This window comes from Chiloscyllium plagiosum, unplaced genomic scaffold, assembly GCF_037043375.1.
Source record: "Chiloscyllium plagiosum isolate Xiang-an unplaced genomic scaffold, Cpla_swu_hap1 HiC_scaffold_13, whole genome shotgun sequence".
Taxonomy (NCBI): domain Eukaryota; kingdom Metazoa; phylum Chordata; class Chondrichthyes; order Orectolobiformes; family Hemiscylliidae; genus Chiloscyllium; species Chiloscyllium plagiosum.
Genome location: NW_028270151.1, coordinates 24,978,447 through 24,995,474, shown reverse-complemented (window position 1 = coordinate 24,995,474; position 17,028 = coordinate 24,978,447). Strand labels below are relative to the sequence as shown.

The 17,028-nt window shown below is 45.1% G+C and overlaps 1 protein-coding gene across 6 annotated transcripts in view; it reads right to left on the bottom strand.

Moving 5' to 3' along the window:
• Positions 1-17,028, bottom strand: part of LOC122556122 (phospholipase D1-like) — a 154,259-nt gene that overhangs the window by 14,917 nt on the left and 122,314 nt on the right. For all 6 annotated transcript variants that reach the window (XM_087993372.1, XM_087993370.1, XM_087993371.1 and 3 more), the window contains 4 exons: positions 15,617-15,735; positions 12,230-12,343; positions 5,482-5,592; positions 3,732-3,820 (listed from right to left, as the gene is read on the bottom strand). In XM_087993372.1, coding sequence (XP_087849498.1) covers positions 3,732-3,820; positions 5,482-5,592; positions 12,230-12,343; positions 15,617-15,735 — 433 coding nt within the window. The remainder of the gene's footprint in view (positions 1-3,731; positions 3,821-5,481; positions 5,593-12,229; positions 12,344-15,616; positions 15,736-17,028) is intronic.

Below are 17,028 nucleotides of genomic sequence, written 5' to 3'. Positions count from 1 at the left end.
GCGCATTAAGAGTCAACCACATTAACTGTGTCTCTGGAATCACATGTAGGCCAGACATAGTAAAGATAGCAAATTTCCTTTCCAACAATCTGGTGGATCATTAGTAAATTTAGCTTTTTATTCTCGATTTATGAACTAGTTGAGGGTGAATACAAACAAGGATTTAGAGGCACTCTACAGCAAACAATTTGAATGTTACCAGAACTGGGAGCTTATATCTATCAGGAAACATTGAACAGGCCAGAGCTCTTCTGTTTAGAAAATGTAGAGAGATTGGAGAAGCTGGAATGTTGCCCTCAGATAATTTTTTTCTTTTATTCTTGTCTAATTGCATAACTCTTTCACAGGGCAGGATTGCCTCGTCTGTGCTGAATCACAATGATTTGAAACTAATTCCCTTGTTACAGAAAAACCACAAGTTTGCAAATAAAAATATTTGATGCTGCCATCTCCTCGACATGATGAAGCCAGTCTCGGCTGAGTGAGTGACTGATCAAGGTCTTTAAAATTAAGGAAGTGCTTGATAGGGTATACGCAGAGAAGATTTATCACTATTTGTAAGCCAGGACTGGGAATCATCAATCTAAGATAGTGATTAATCAATCCAATCAGGAATTCAGGAGATGTATCCAGAGAGGTAACTCACTCTCATAGGGAGTAGTCAGGATAGATAGCCTTGATGTGACACATTGGATGAAAGCTTACATTGAAGAATCATTAGTCTGCCTCATGGGATAACCAGTTAGGTGACAGCACCACCAGGCTGCTGTTACCTGTTTTGTCTGGCAGAATCTCTGGCTCAAACCACTTCTCAACCAATGAAACACTTTCTCCACAGCTTGGTGACTGCATTAATGTGGCATCCACAGCAAGCAAACAGTGCACAGCGATATCCAACTAAGAGGAATGGAATAAAGTAGCAGCTAACATGATTTAGTGGTGCTTGCTTGAACTCAGTCAGTAATGACACTGTGGAAGTCTGGGGGCTTCAAATCTCAAGCCAGACATTTGGTCACATGATCTTGGTTAACATGTCTAGAGCTTCACTACCTAGCTTCACCACATGAAACAATAAAATGAAGACCTTGCACTTTTATACTGTCTTTCACCACCTCACAATGGCTCAAAGAACTAAGCAACCAACAACTTATTTTTTTAAAGTGTAGTCGCTGTTATAATGGAGGTCATTATGGCAGCTGATTTTGACACAGCAAGCTCCAACAAACAACATTGTGATTAACGTCTAGAAAATTTGTTTCAGTGTTTGCCATTGGCATTTCTGATGTCTAGATGGATGTGGATGGTTTATCCAGTTTTATTTCTTTGTTAAGGCTTTACAGCAGTTTGAAAAAGTGACTCTATGCTACTCTCTCCCCACCCCCACCCTCCTCTAGCTTATCTCTCCACGCTTCAGGCTCTCTGCCTTTATTCCTGATGAAGGGCTTTTGCCCGAAACGTCGATTTTGCCTGTCCTCGGATGCTGCCTGAATTGCTGTGCTCTTCCAGCACCACTAATCCTGAAAAAGTGACTGGTTTACTCAGCCATTTCAGAGCCAACCACATTGCTGTGGATCTGCAATCAGACAAGGAGGGCAAATTCCCTTTCTGAAAGGACATGAGTGAATCAGTTGGATTGTTATGAGAAGAGTAGATTCGATTCCCTGCAGTGTGGAAACAGGCCCTTCAACCCTCTGAAGAGTAACTCACCCAGACCCAATTCCCTCTGACTAATGTACTTAACACTGTGGGCAATTTATCATGGCCAATTCACCTGACCTGCACGTCTTTGGACCGGGAGGAAATCCACAAAAGACATGGGGCGAATGTGCACACTCCACACAGACAGTCGCCTGAGGCAGGAATTGAACCTGGGGCTCTAATGCTGTAAGGCAACAGTGCTAACCACTGAGCCAACATGCCGCCCTAAGTAGTATTGTCACCATTACATTACCCTTTCACCTAACACTACATTGACAACATGAGCTTCTGATGCAGGGGTTTATGTAACAGTAGTAAAATAGCATCATTTCCAAAACTTCAGGCTGGAGAGAGTGAGACAGAGCAGGGTAATGAGGAAGTGAACAAAGCCAACTGACCTCCCACCTTTCACCTTTGCAACATCGCTGGCCTCAGCTCCTCCATTAAGGGAACAATGGCAATGGCTAGAACCCACAGGCCTAGGTGCTGCTCCTGGCTCCTGGTCCTGCCTCTGACCAGAGCACAATGGCCCACTGACCCATTAGCGAGCCCAGTTGGGCCCCCGAGTGCCTTTGGTCCCGGTTATTGAGCCCTGACATATACCCTGGCTCTGAGTAAAACTCTAGCTCATCCATGCCTTTGTTACACTGTGCTCAATCCAAGCCCCTCCAGGCCAAATTCCTGAAAATCCCAAACTGTGCTTCCCAGGTGCTATGCCAAGTCCCATTCACCTATCATCCCAGTGATCACTGACCAACAGTGCCTCAAGTATTACAATATTCTTACATCGGAGGTGGGCAATGCTGGCCAGTATTTATTGCCCACCCTTAATTGCTTTTGAATTGTGTATTTTGCTGGGCCATTTCAGAGGACAGGTAAGAGTCAAACTCAATATTGCGGGTCTGGAGTCATATGTAGGCCAGACCAAGTAAGGATGGCAGATTTCCTTCCCTGAAGGATACTTGTGAACCAGATTTGATTTTACAATGATCGACAGTGGTTGATTATTAAACATCTCAGTAAATCAGAGAGAGCTAGCATGAATTCATGAAGAGAAGGTCATGCCGAACAAAGAGCTTTTTGAAGCAGTGACAAAAGTGGTAGACAGAGGTAAGTCAATGAATGTTGTTTACATTGATTTCTAGTAGGCATATAATAAAGTCCCTAGAAACTGTTGGCTAAGGTGAAAGTCCATAGAATTGATGGTAAATTATTGATATGGATAGGAAATCGGTAGACTGGCAGGAACCAGAGAGTTGGAATTATGTACTCAAATTGGCAGGGTGTGATTCATGGTGTTTTGCAGGGATCAGTGTTGGAACCTAAATTATTCACAATATTCATTAATGACTGGATAGTGGCATAAAAAGTCAAATGTCCAAATTTGCTGTTGACATAGGATTGGGCAGTATTGTATACAGCATTGAAGAAAGCTTAACATTACAACAGGATATGGATAGATTAGATGAATAGGCTTTGGCAAATGGAGTTTGATAAAAGCAAATCTGAGATTATCCATTTCAGACCAAGAAAGGATAGATTGGGCTATTGTTTAGTAAGCACAACATTAAAGACAGTGAATATCATTGCCCAGAGAGCAGTGAAGAGTTAATCACATTGCTCTGGGTCTGGAGTCACATGTAGGCCAGACTTGGTATGGATGGCAATTTCGTTCCCTAAAGAACATTAATGAGCAAAATGGGTTTTCCTGATATTGGATTAATAGTCATCATGCGACTCCTAATTCCAAATTTTATTCATTGTTATTGAATACAAATTCCACCATCTGCCATGGCAGTATTTGAACCCACATCCCCAGATCTCTGGATTAACAGTCCAGCAATAATACCAAGGGACTAGCACCTCTCAGAGAGCTAAATGGCCTCATTCTGTTCCAAAGTTCTAGTTTTAAACAGGGAGAAAGGCACTATAAGGGTTTCTTGCAGAAGCAGTTCAGCTGAATGGTAGTTCTGATGGAGACATCTGTCTCTGCACTGTATCTGCCTCAGTTCTGAATGATCATATTGTATTACCTGTAAGCCCTCAGGATTCGCTGTACAATGGCATCACCAATTTTATTGAAGATGTACTTGTTGTCAGCACAACTGATGAAGAACTGGTTCTGATCAAACACAGAGAAAGAGGAGACATGATGAGCAGGATGTTTAATGTATGATTATCTTTTAGTCAGTCAGATGGTTTCTATCTTCAACTCATTTTACAGCTTCTAGGTATGAGATCTCCTGCTTTTATTTTCCTTTGTAAAGTTCACACCTGCTTTGGAGACCGTCAACTCACTCAGAGTTGACTATTTAAGTCATTCCTGGCCAGCCTCTCATTCCCTTGAATAAATTGCAGTCTGTCCAAAACATTGCTTCCTGCCTCCAAGTCCCATTTGTCCATTACCATGGGGTGTTTATTGACCCACATTAGTTTTCTTTCCAGCAGCAACTCAACTTTAAAAAACTCACATTTTTATTTTCAAATCCTTTCATGGTTTCACCCTCCTGACAATGTAATTTCCCCAGCCCTGGAACCCTCCGAATGCTTGCCATTGGGCTTCTTGTGATTCCTCTCCTTCCATAGCCCCAACATTACATATATAGCACATTATAACAACACAAGAACTAGGAGCAGGAGTAGGCCATCTGGCCTGTCGAGCCTGCTCCACCATTCAATAAGATCGCGGCTGATCTTTTTGTCGACTCAGCTCCACTTACCCACCAGCTCACCATAACCCTTAATTCCTTTACTGTTCAGAGAATTGTCTATCTTAGCTTTAAAAACATTCACTGAGGAAGCTTCAACAACTTCACTGGGCAAGGGATTCCATTGATTCACAACCTTCTGGGCGAAGAAGTTCCTTCTCAATTCAGTCCTAAATCTGGTTCCCCTAATTTTGAGGCTGTGCCCCCTTGTCCTAGTTTCACCCACCATTGGAAACATCCTGTCTACTTCTTTAGTATCTATTCCCTTCATAACTTTATGTGTTTCTATAAGACTCCCTCTACCCCCCATTCTTCTGAATTCCAATGAATATAATCCCAGTCTATTCAGTCTCTCCTCATAAGCCAACCCCCTCAACTCTGGAATCAACCTAGTGAACCTCCTCTGCACCCCCTCCAGTGCCAGTACATCCTTTGCCAGTTTCCTCATTCCTGAAGCTCCTCCCTACCTTTTATCTTAGCCTGCTTGGCGCACTTTCCTCATTCATGAAGAAGGGCTCATGCCCAAAACGACGATTCTCCAGCTCCTTGGATGCTGCCTGACCTGCTGCGCTTTTCCAGCAACACATTTTCAGCCCAGTACATCCTTTCTCAAGTAAGGAGACCAAAACTGCACACAGCACTCCAGGTGTGGCCTCACCAGCACCCTGTACAGCTGCAACATAACCTCCCTACTTTTAAACTGAATCCTTTTAACAATGAAGGATAAAATTCCAATTTGCCCTCTTAATTACCTTTCGTACCTGCAGACCAACCTTCTGTTATTCAAGCACAAGAACACCCAGGTCCCTCTGCACAGCAGCATGCTACAATTTTTTTTACCATTCAAGTAATATCCCTTTTTACTGTTTTTCCTCCCCAAGTGGATGCACTGTATACTGTAAAACGTAGTGCATGGGGCATATGCAACACACAGTATGTGTTGTGTGTGGATGGCCACACTCCAGAACATTGCATGAACATTGCAAAGCTTTCCAGAGTTACATGTGGATGACTGACCTAGGCAGAAGCAAATCTACACAGTATTGAGGTAACTGCACTCTCAGTGATGACTCACCTCAATGTAGATGTAGTGTTTACTGTTTTCAATAACATGTATGTATGCGTTGTGAATTGATTCTTCATGATACTTGATCCCACATGACCAGTCAGCAGCCGATCGCAGCACCTAGAAAACCAGGAAGATTTTAAAAAGCTTCGTGATCAATATAAAGTGTTAGTATATATTTCGGAACTATCTAGATGTACACTTGTGCTGCCTGAAAATGGGATAAAAATAAATAGGTGGTTGTTTTTGACTGAAGCAGACTCAATGGGCCAAAAGGCTTTTTTTTGGTGCTGTAGATCTCTACACCTCTATGGTTAAGACTCACTATGGATCCAAGCTGTTATCCATAGATCCAGTTACGTAGCAAGGAACATACTGCACTGATCACATCCATAGGACAGCTAAAGAAAAACTCTGAAGTATACTACTGTCGTAGTGTAGCAGCCAATTTGTGGACTCCCTCAAACAGCAAAATGATTATAAAGAGTTTATCTATAATTAGTGGGTATGAGTGAGGGGTGAATGGAGGCCCATGGAGACTGGCAAGACCTCCTCTGCCTTCCTTCAACACTGTGGCAGTGGGACCTTCTATATGCACCCGAAAGGACAGACAGGTCCTCAGCTTAACTTCTCAAATAAAGGGCACCAGCTCTAATGGTACAGTATTTTCCCAGTGTTGCACAGGACCATCAACGATACAGATTTAGGCTCACATTGCTACAGTGGAACATGAATCTTAAACCTGCCACGTCTATGGTGCATCAGGTAATGGTTCTGAAAGACTCCATTAAGTTGCACCCAACCTGATGATGTTATAAAGACTTGGAGGAGGAAAGTCAAAATATCACAGAATCTTGTCAGGTAAAGACCTGTATGCCCAAGTCCCCCAATAGAATGTGTAATAATCAAATAAAAGCAAAACACTCTGGGTGCTGAAAATCTGAAATAAAACAGGAAATGCTGGAAACATTCAACAGATCTGGCAGCTCCTGCAGCGATAGAATCTGATTTATTGTTTCAAGTCCAGTATCAGTTGTCTTTGAATCAAAAGTGTCTGAAGAAGAGTCATATTGGACTCAAAACGTTAACTCTATTTCTCTCACTGCACATGCCAGACTTGCTGAGTTTCTCCAGCATTCTCTATTTCCATGACTGTGTTTAAATTATGAAGATATTTTGTACATGATTGCCTCATGCAATAAACTACATGGTGTACATAGTAAACTACAAGGCATGTGTCCCTTAAGTAAAAACAAGGACTGCAGATGCTGGAAACCAGAGTCTAGATTAGAGTGGTGCTGGAAAAGCACAGCAGTTCAGGCAGCATCCAAGGAGCAGGAAAATCGACGTTTCGGGCAAAAGTCCTTCGTCAGGAATAGAGGCAGGGTGACTGCAGAGTGGAGAGATAAGTGAGACAGGGGTGGGGGTGGGGAGAAAGTAGCATAGAGTACAATAGATGAATGGGGGGGATGGAGGTGATAGGTCAGAGAGGAGGGTGGGGGAAGGTAGCAAAGAGTACAATGGGTGAATGGGGGTGGAGATGAAGGTGATAGGTGAGAGAGGAAGGTGGAGTGGATAGGTGGAAAGGAAGATAGGCAGGTAGGACAGGTCATGGGGATGGTGCTGAGCTGGAAGTTTGGAACTGAGGTGAGGTGGGGGGAGGGGAAATGAGGAAACTGGTAAAATCCATATTGATGCCCTGGGGTTGAAGTGTTCTGAGGCAGAAGATGAGGCGTTCTTCCTCCAGGCTTCAGGTGGTGAGGGAGCGGCGGTGGAGGAGGCCCAGGACCCGCATATCCTCGGCAGAGTGGCGGGGGGAGCTGAAATATTGGGCCACAGGGCGGTGGAGTTGATTGGTGCGGGTGTCCTGGAGATGTTCCCTAAAGCACTCTGCTAGGAGGCGACCAGTCTCCCAAATGTAGAGACCGCATCAGGAAGTGGTCATGGGTTGAAAGATGCTGTCCGAAGATCTTTGGTGAATTTCTGCAGTGCATCTCGTAGCTAGTACACACTGTTGCTGCTGAGTGTCAGTGGTGGAGGAAAGGAGCAACATTCACTGAGTAACAACTAAAAGCATAAGGAAAGTGATGGTAATGGGTTAGCGTATAAATATACCAGTACAGCCCTGAAATGTATACACAAGGCCATATTTCCTTGCCCATGTCCTCATGTCTTGCTATCTCAGATGAAAGTGATAGCTTTGAGCTGAGCATCTTGAGGTTAGGGCAGAAAAGGGGAAGGGCATATCAACTAACAGCTGTTATTGAGTAACCTTTGAAGAATTCACTCAGTGGATGTGGGCATCACTGGCTGAGCTGGCATTTATTGTCGATCCCTAGTTATCCTTGAAAGGATGATGGTGAGCTGCCTTCTTGAGTCATTACAGTGTAGTTAGACCCACAATGCTGTTGCTGAGGGAATGCCAGCATTTTGATCCAGCCAAATTGAAGGAACGGTGATATATTTCCAAGTCAGGATGGGGAGTACCTTGGAGGGGAACGTGTAGATGGTTGTATGTCCACATATCTGTTACCTTTGTCCTTCTGGATGATAGACAAATGGTTTGGAAGGTGCTGGCTAAGGAGTCTAGAAAGCAACTGTGAGTATTTGAGAGATATAATTAATGTCAGTCATGATTCCTTCTACTGTTGACCTGTCTGTTGACAAACAATCCTGTGAGGTAGGGAATGACCAATGTCAGCAAATAACAGGAAACAGAGTTTGTTCAAGCAGAGACAAAATCAGACAGAATATAGAAAGGGACTAAGTGATCAGGTGATAAACAGTCAAATTAGGATGGAGAGGCAGAGATAAGGACAGATGGAAACACAGTTAAACATACCCGCAAGATATACCATGCACAAGTATTTCAGCTTGCGTGAAAGTCCTTGGGGTGGCGGGGGGGGGGGGGAGCTGTGCCAAAAAAGTTGAATGTTTCACTGCTGTCTGAAGGGTGAAATGTGACAGCTCTGATGGACTGTCAGACTGTTTTGATTCTATTTAGTAGACAATCACCAGCCTCGACTTATCTGTCAGTCACTAATTAATTTAATCCCTCTTTGACAGCAGTACAATCATCTCATTAATTAAAATCTCTCAGCTAATACCATCTCTATGCCCAGATGGAATTTCACATTGGCCCCAAGGTCCCGTACTTCCCCTGGGAACCTGTGCCCCACAACCTGAGCTGTCTCCTGAATTTTAGTTTTGTATTTTAAGGATGTAAAAAGGCGGGCCCTGTATCGACTGCTGCTGCACACCATCCACCTCTTCTCCCTCATCCACCACCCAGACACACCTCGGCGTGCCCATTTGCCACTGGACGGTGGGGATCTCCAGTGGAGGGCTCTCTACGCGGGATTCCCCTTTCTCTCGGGGATCTGCACGCAGCGGTCTCCTGCAACTTCAGATTGCGGTGGTTCATGGACTCCCAGTCCAACTGCTTGTTCTGTGGTGCTGTAGAGTCTGTGGACCATGTGTATATTGGGTGTGGGCGTTTGCACTCCCTTTTTGATTTTCTCAAAAACCTTCTCCTCTGCTTTTGGTTGCACTTCAGTCCCACGCTTCTGACCTGTGGGCACCCGGTATGGAGGAGGGATGGCAGGTCTGAAGACCTCCTCGTGGGTCTGCTCCTGGGCTTGGCCATAAGCAGGCCATAAGCAGGTCCAAGCCATAAGCAGGTCCAGGCAGCGGGCCGTGGAGGATGTCGTTAGGGCCGACTGCCTGTCCTCTTCCGCGGTTACATTAGAGCCCGGGTGTCTCTGGAGAAGGAGCACACGGTGTCCACCAACACCCTGGAGTTGTTCAGGGAGAGGTGGGTGCCGCAGGGAGTGGAGTGCATTATTTCCCCCTCCAACTCTATCTTGATTTAGTCCTTGCCCTCCCCTTCACTGTTCGATCACGCAGCACTGCCCTTTGATGTGAAGGGCACTGCTTGTCACTGGCCACTCAGGTGTTTCCTTTCCTCCTGGTGTTGGAAATTTGAATAAAGATTCATGCACCTTGTGTCTTTCACTGTGTCCCACACCTGCACACACACAATATGGGTGCTGGGGAAAAGAAATAAGTACTACCGCAGTTAGGCGGTAGTGTGGGGGTAAATAAAAAAAGGAGTAAAAAAAAATAAACAGGAGGGTCAAACATTCTATAAAGAAAAGAAAAAGAAAAAAAAAGAAAATGAAAAAAAATATACCATCTCTAATGCCCGGTCTCCAACCTCCCTAACCCCATAAAGCTCTCTACTCCTCCAACCTTCAGAGACCTCTGCTCTCTTCCAAATCTTGCTCTAGCACATTTCAAATTGTCAATGTTCCACAACTGGGCCCCAAGCTCTAGAATCCCCTCCTTAACCCTTTCAATCCCTCTGTCCCTCTCTCCTTATTTAAGAGGCTCCTTAATACCTGTACCTTTGACATGGCTGTTTCATACCTGGTCCGTACAGCTTCTAAGTGTCAAAGTTTGTTTGATAACTGCAAGTGTGGAGCACTGAAAGATATTTGTCTTTGTTAAATAAATACAAACTACTATTGCTCGATTGATATCTTGCAGTTGGTGGATCCACTCCTATTCATATAGACCTGAGGAGAGGGAAAGGATGGGTGACATCAACCACATTCCAGGCATCCATTTCCAGAGGAGTTACCATCCTGGTTCATGGATCCCTGTATGTTCAGAACATCCCTTAGCACTCGAGGAAGAAAAATTAGCAGAGATCTTGTGATCTCTTCCTTCAATGAGGTAATCCAACACTCCACTGACTGCCTTTTTGTGGGATTGCACTGTGTGACATTTGCCTCCAAAAATGTGTGCACTTCGGATTGAAGGCAGTGGAGTGATGGGAGTGGGACATCATATTTTAAGCACCTTTGCACAATGAGAAACCTGGCTTCAATGCATCCCAGTCCTGTGAGTTTACCAAAAGGGTCGGTTATGTTTATATTCTCTGGCAATGTGGCACATCATAAGGTGCGACAAAAGTGTTGAGCCAAATGGGATAGTTTGAGGTCTACTTTGAGCATAATCTGAAGCACAGAATGGAATCATAGAATCCCTCCAGAGCAGAAAGAGGCCACTCAGCCCAATGAGTCTGCACCGACGCTCAGTAGAGTACTCTATCCTATCCCCACATTTCCCATGGCTAACCCACCTAGCCTATACATCCCTGAACACTATGGTCAATCCATTAAACCTGCACACCTCCAAACTGTGGCAGGAAACCAGAGCACCTGATTGAAACCTGAACAGTCACTGTGAGAACGTGTAACCTCCACACAGGCAGCTGCACAAAGCTGGAATTGGACCCATGTCTCTGGTGCTGTGAGGCAACAATGCTAACCACCTTGCCACTGTGCCTCCCTCCTTGAGTCTGCACACCTACATCAATCCTCAGTGTCCTTTCAAAGCTGTGAGTGATTTATTTTCAGCATTGAGGATTGGACTGATACATGGAAAGGCACTTTCACACTTGACAATGATAGTCTCCAACAAGACAGACATTAATCACCTCTTCTTAACATTCAATGACATTACAGTCATTGAGTCCATCACTCTCCTCTAGACTGGACAGAGTGAATGCAGGGAAGATATTTCCCTTGCTTAGGGAATACCAAACAAAAAGTCACGGTTTCGAGAAAAGGGTAGGCCATTTCGACTGAAATGAAGAAAGAGGGTGGTGAGCCTGTGAAATTCTCTACCACGGAAGGCTGTGGAGGACAGATCACTGAATATTTTTAAGGAGGAGGTGGATAGATATTCAGAGGTTTAAGGTCTTAAAGAGTATAGGGAGAGAGCGAAAGCGTGGTGTTAAAATAGACGATCAGCCACGGTTGTATTGAATGGTGAAGTAAGTTTGATAGAATGAAAGGCCTACTCCTGCTCCTGTTTTATGTACTTCCATGAAACAATCATCAATTTTCCATATGCAGTTAGAGCTGAATAACATTCAAGTTTGGGCTTATGAGCAACAAATGACATTCACACTACACAAGTGTCAGACAATGACCATTCACAACAAGAGAAAAACTAGCCATCGCCCCTTGACATTCATTAGCATTACCTTAACTGACCTTCCCAGTGTCAAGATCCTGGGTGCCATTGATCAGAAGTTGAATTGGACTTGTCATATAAATACTGCAGCTACAAGACCAGGTCAGATGTTAGGAATCCTATAGTGAGTAACTCACTTCCTGACTCCCCAAACCCTGTCCACAAGGCACAAATCAGGAGCGTGATAGAATAATCTCACTAGCCAGGATGAGTGCAATTCCAACAACACTCAGACATTGAGACACATTCCAATACAAAACAACTTACTTGGGCAACACAGCCAAAAACATTTACTCCCTTGACCAGTAGCAGTAGCATCTACCATCTACAAGATGCACTGCAGAAATTTATGAAGGATCCTTACACAGCATCTTCCAAACCCAGGACTACTACTATCTTGAAAGAGAAGGATAATAGTTACACGTGACCACCGCAACCTGCAAATTCCCCTCCAAGCCACTCACCATCCTGACTTGGAAATACATCACCATTCCTTCAGAGTTGCTGGGTCAAAATTCTGGAATACCTTCTCTATCAGCAATGTGGATCTACCTGTACCTCCAAAGACTGCAAAGGTTCAAGAAGGTGGCTTACAATCATCTTCTCGAGGACAAGTAGGAATGAGAAATAAATGTCAATAATGTTTACACAGTAAGAATGTATTTAAAAAGGATGTTTCAGTAAAGTAATAAATTCAACAACACACACAGACCTGCACTCGAGCATGGACTGATCCAGGTACTTGGTACCTCAACTCATTTGCTGTTGACATTGATTTTGGCACAAGATATGGGTAGGACACAGGCCGATACTTTGCTTTAACAATCTGGAAAAGAAGACAAAAAAAAATGTTTCTTGCGTCAAACTAAATCAAGAAAAGTTCCAAACACGTTCAGTATTATAGACGTGTGAGCAGAGGAGATGAAGGCGGAGTAAGAGAGGGAATTGAAGTGTTCAGCCATGGGGCGGTGAGGTTGGTTGGTGTGGGTGTCCCAAAGAGGTTCACTGAAATGATCTGCAAGGAGGCATCCTGTCTCCCCAATGTAGAGGAGATCTCATCGGTGCAACGGATACAACAGATGACATTAGTGGAGGTACAGATAAATTTCTGTCAGATGTGGAAGGATCCTTTGGGGCCTTGGACAGAGGTAAGGGGAGTGGTGAGGGTACAGGTTTTACCCCTCCTGCAGTGGCAGGGGAAGGTGCTGGGAGTGGAGTGTGGGCTAGTGGGAGGGTGTGGACCTGACAGAGGTGTGACCAGTCATTTAATAGGTACGCTATGTCACCTCTGTCTGAGAATTGGGACCTCAACCAAGAGACTTGAGTTCATTATCTGGACAAACATTCCTGTCGCAGCACTGAGGGAACATTGCATTATTAGTGAGTGAGTACTGAGGCAGTGCTGCACTGTCAGAGGATCAGCACTGAGGGAATTCTGCACTGTCGGAGGATCAGTACTGAGGGAATGCCGCACTGTCGGAGGGTTAGTACTGAGGGAATGCTGCACTCTCAGAGGGTCGGTACTGAGGGAATGCTGCACTGTCGGAGGGTCAGTACTGAGGGAATGCTGCACTGTCAGAGGGTCAGTACTGAGGGAATTTTGCACTGTTGGAGGGTCAGTACTGAAGGAATGCTGCACTGTTAATGGGTCAGTACTGAGGGAATTTTGCACTGCTGGAGCGTCAGTACTGAGGGAATGCTGCACTGTCGGAGGGTCAGTACTGAGGGAATGCTGCACTGTCGGAGGATCAGTACTGAGGCAGTACTGCACTGTCAGAGGGTCAGCACTGAGGGAATTTTGCACAGTCAGAGGGTCAGCATTGAGGGAATTTTGCACTGTCAGAGGGTCAGTACTGAGGGAATTTTGCACTGTCAGAGGGTCAGCATTGAGGGAATGCTGCACTGTTAGTGGGTCAGCATTGAGGGAATTTTGCACTGTCAGAGGGTCAGCACTGAGGGAATTTTGCGCTGTTAGAGGGTCAGTACTGAGAGAATGCTGCACTGTTGGAGTGTCAGCACTGAGGGAATGCTGCACTGTTAGTGGATAAGCACTGAGGGAATTTTGCACTGTCAGAGGGTCAGCACTGAGGGAATGCTGCACTGTTGGAGGGTCAGCACTGAGGGAATTTTGCACTGTCGGAGGGTCAGTACTGAGGGAATTTTGCACTGTCGGAGGGTCAGTACTGAGGGAAAGCTGCACTGTCGGAGGCTAAGCACTGAGGGAATGCTGCACTGTCAGTGGGTCAGCATTGAGGGAATTTTGCACTGTCAGAGGGTCAATACTGAGGGAATGCTGCACTGTCAGAGGGTCAGCACTGAGGGAATTTTGCACTGTCAGAGGGTCAGCACTGAGGGAATGCTGCACTATCGGAGGGTCAGTACTGAGGGAATGCTGCACTGTTAGTGGGTCAGCACTGAGAGAGTTTTGCACTGTCAGAGGGTCAATACTGAGGGAATGCTGCACTGTCAGAGGATCAGTACTGAGGCAGTACTGCACTGTCAGAGGGTCAGCACTGAGGGAATTTTGCACTTCGGAGGGTCAGTACTGAGGGAATGCTGCACTGTCAGAGGGTCAGTACTGAGGGAACACCACACTGTCAGCGGGTCAGAACTGAGGGAAAGCTGCACTGTCAGGTCAGTACTGAGGGAAAGCTGCACTGTTGGAGGGTCAGTACTAAGGGAATTCTGCATTGTTGGAGAGTCAGTGCTGAGGGAAAGCTGCACTGTCAGAGGGTCAGTACTGAGGGAATGCTGCATTGTCAGAAGGTCAGTACTGAGGGAATTCTGCACTGTCGGAAGGTCAATACTGAGGGAGTGCTGCACTGTTGGTGGGTGAGTGCTGAGGAAGTGCTGCACTGAATATCTTTGTTTGCTCGAGATTGCAGCAGACAATGATGGGCCGAGCTGAAACATTGACTCTCATTGCTCTATGACACAGGCACTGCTCCGTGTAAGTTCCTAAGCCAAAGTTAAGCACTGAGTCAAAAGGAAAATACTTCAGATGCTGGAAATCTGAAATCAAAACAGAAAGTGCTGGAAATGATCAGTGGTACAACACCAAGTTGAATTCTGATGAAACCTCATATCTTTAAATGTTAACTCTGTTTTTCCTCCTCAAGTGCTGCCAGACCAACTGAATATTTCCAGCACTTTTGTCAGGCATTGCCATTTGGTCTCCGCATTGCAAGATGAAGCTTGGTAAAGAGGCATTTGGACTCATAGAGTCATAGAGAGGTACAGCACCGAGACAGACCTTTCTGTCCAACCCGTCCATCCCAACCTCATCTAGTCCCAGTTGCCAGCACTTGGTCCATATCCCTCTAAACTCTTCCTATTTATATACCCATCCAGGTGCCTTTGAAATGGTGCAATTGTACCAGCGTCCACCACTTCCTCGTTCATTCTGTAGACGCACCACCATCTGTGTGAAAAAGTTGCCCCATGCATCCCTTTTATATCTTTTATCTCTCACCCGAAACCTATGCTCTCTCGTTCTGGACTCCCCCACCCCAGGGAAAAGACCTTGTCTATTTACCCTATCCATGCCCCTCATGATTTTATAAACCTCTATGAGGTCACCCCTCAGCCTTTGACGGTCCAGGGAAAACAGCCCCAGCCTATTCAGCTTCTACTTGTATCTCAAATCCTCCAACCCTGGCAGCATCTTTGTAAATATTTTCTGAACCCTTTCAAGTTCCTATCAGAACCTTTCTGATAGGAAGGAGACCAAAACTGCACGCAATATTCCAAAAATGGCCTATGCAACGTCCAGTATAGCCGCAAAATGACCTCCCAACTCCTGTACTCAATACTCTGACCAATAAAGGAAAGCATACCAAACACCGTCTTCACTATCCTATCTACCTGCAACTCCTCTTTCATGGAGTAATGAACCTGCACTCCAAGATCTCTTTGTGCAGCAACACTCCCTAGGACCTCACCAATAAGTGTATGTCTTGCTAAGATTTGGTTTCCCAAAATGCAGCACCTCGCATTTCTCTGAATTAAACTCCATCTACTACTCCTCAGCTTACTGCTCTGGATAACCATCCACTATTGGATGAACCAGTCTGACGGATCAACTCGGGGAGAGAGTCACCTTTGTGAAGTTCCAACGTTGGATGAAATGCCGTGCCACACTGCGAGCGGCCTTCCCATGCACCACTGAAGCAATGTCATGCCAAGGCATTCTGGGAGTGTTGTAACGGTCAATGAAATCTGAGGGACAGACAGAGATTTTAGCCAAAGGCTGTGAGATCAGAACCAAACAGAGCAATATTCCTGGATCAGTGGGCAAACACACCAAATAGACAAGAACACAGGGAAATGGAAATCAGAAAAGTCTCCAGCTCAGTCCTGGTGCTGGCTCTGGTGATAGTTTGTGTAATTTGTTTCTGGATATTTAGATGAGTTGAATACCTTGTGGTGGCAAAATCATTGACTGTTTGGAGAATTTGGCTTTCCTTCAGCAACATCTCTCCTATCCAACCCAAAACACCAATTATTCATTCCTCAAGTCTTGGAAAGTGGAGGCCTTTCTGCTCCTTAAATCTGTTGCCCTACTCAATAAGATCCTAACGAATCAGCAAATTAATATAATGTTCCTATCTCAGCCCCATCACTCTTAATATCTGTGGCTCACAAAGTATCATGTACAAGATGCACAGCAACATCTCACAAGGTTCCTTTGGCTTGCCGTTAAAACCCAGGACATCTACCAGTGAGAGCAGCATTCCATTCAGAGTCATAGAGATATACAGCACTGAAACAGATCCTTTGGTCCAACCCGTCCATGCCGACCAGATATCCCAAGCCAATCTAGTCCCACCTGCCAGCACCCGGCCCATATCCCTCCAAACCCTTCCAATTTATATACCCATCCAGATGCCTTCTAAATGCTTGCAATTGTACCAGCCTCCACCACTTCCTCTGGTAGCTCATTCCATACACGTACCACCCTCTGAGTGAAAAAGTTGCCCCTTAGGTCTCTTTTATATCTTTCCCCTCTCACCCTAAACCTATGGACTCTAGTTCTGGACTCCCCCACCCCAGGGAAGAGACTTTGGCTATTTATCCTATCCATGCCCCTTATGATTTTATAAGTCTCTATAAGGTCACCCCCAGCCTCCAACGCTCCAGGGAAAACAGCCCCAGCCTATTCAATCTCTCCCTATAGCTCAAATCTTCCAATCCTAGCAACATCCTTATAAATGTTTTCTGAACCCTTTCGAGTTTCACGATATCCTTCCGATAGGATGGAGACCAGAATTGCACGCAATATTCCAAAAGTGGCTTACATGACCCCCCAACTCCTGTACTCAATGCTCTGACCAATAAAGGAAAGCATACCAAACACCTTCTTCACTATTCTATCTACCTGTGACTCCACTTTCAAGGAACTACGAACCTGCACTCCAAGGTCTCTTTGTTTAGCAACACTCCCTCAGACCCTAACATTAAGTGGATAAGTCCTGCTAAGATTTGCTTTCCCAAAATGCAGCACCTCGCATT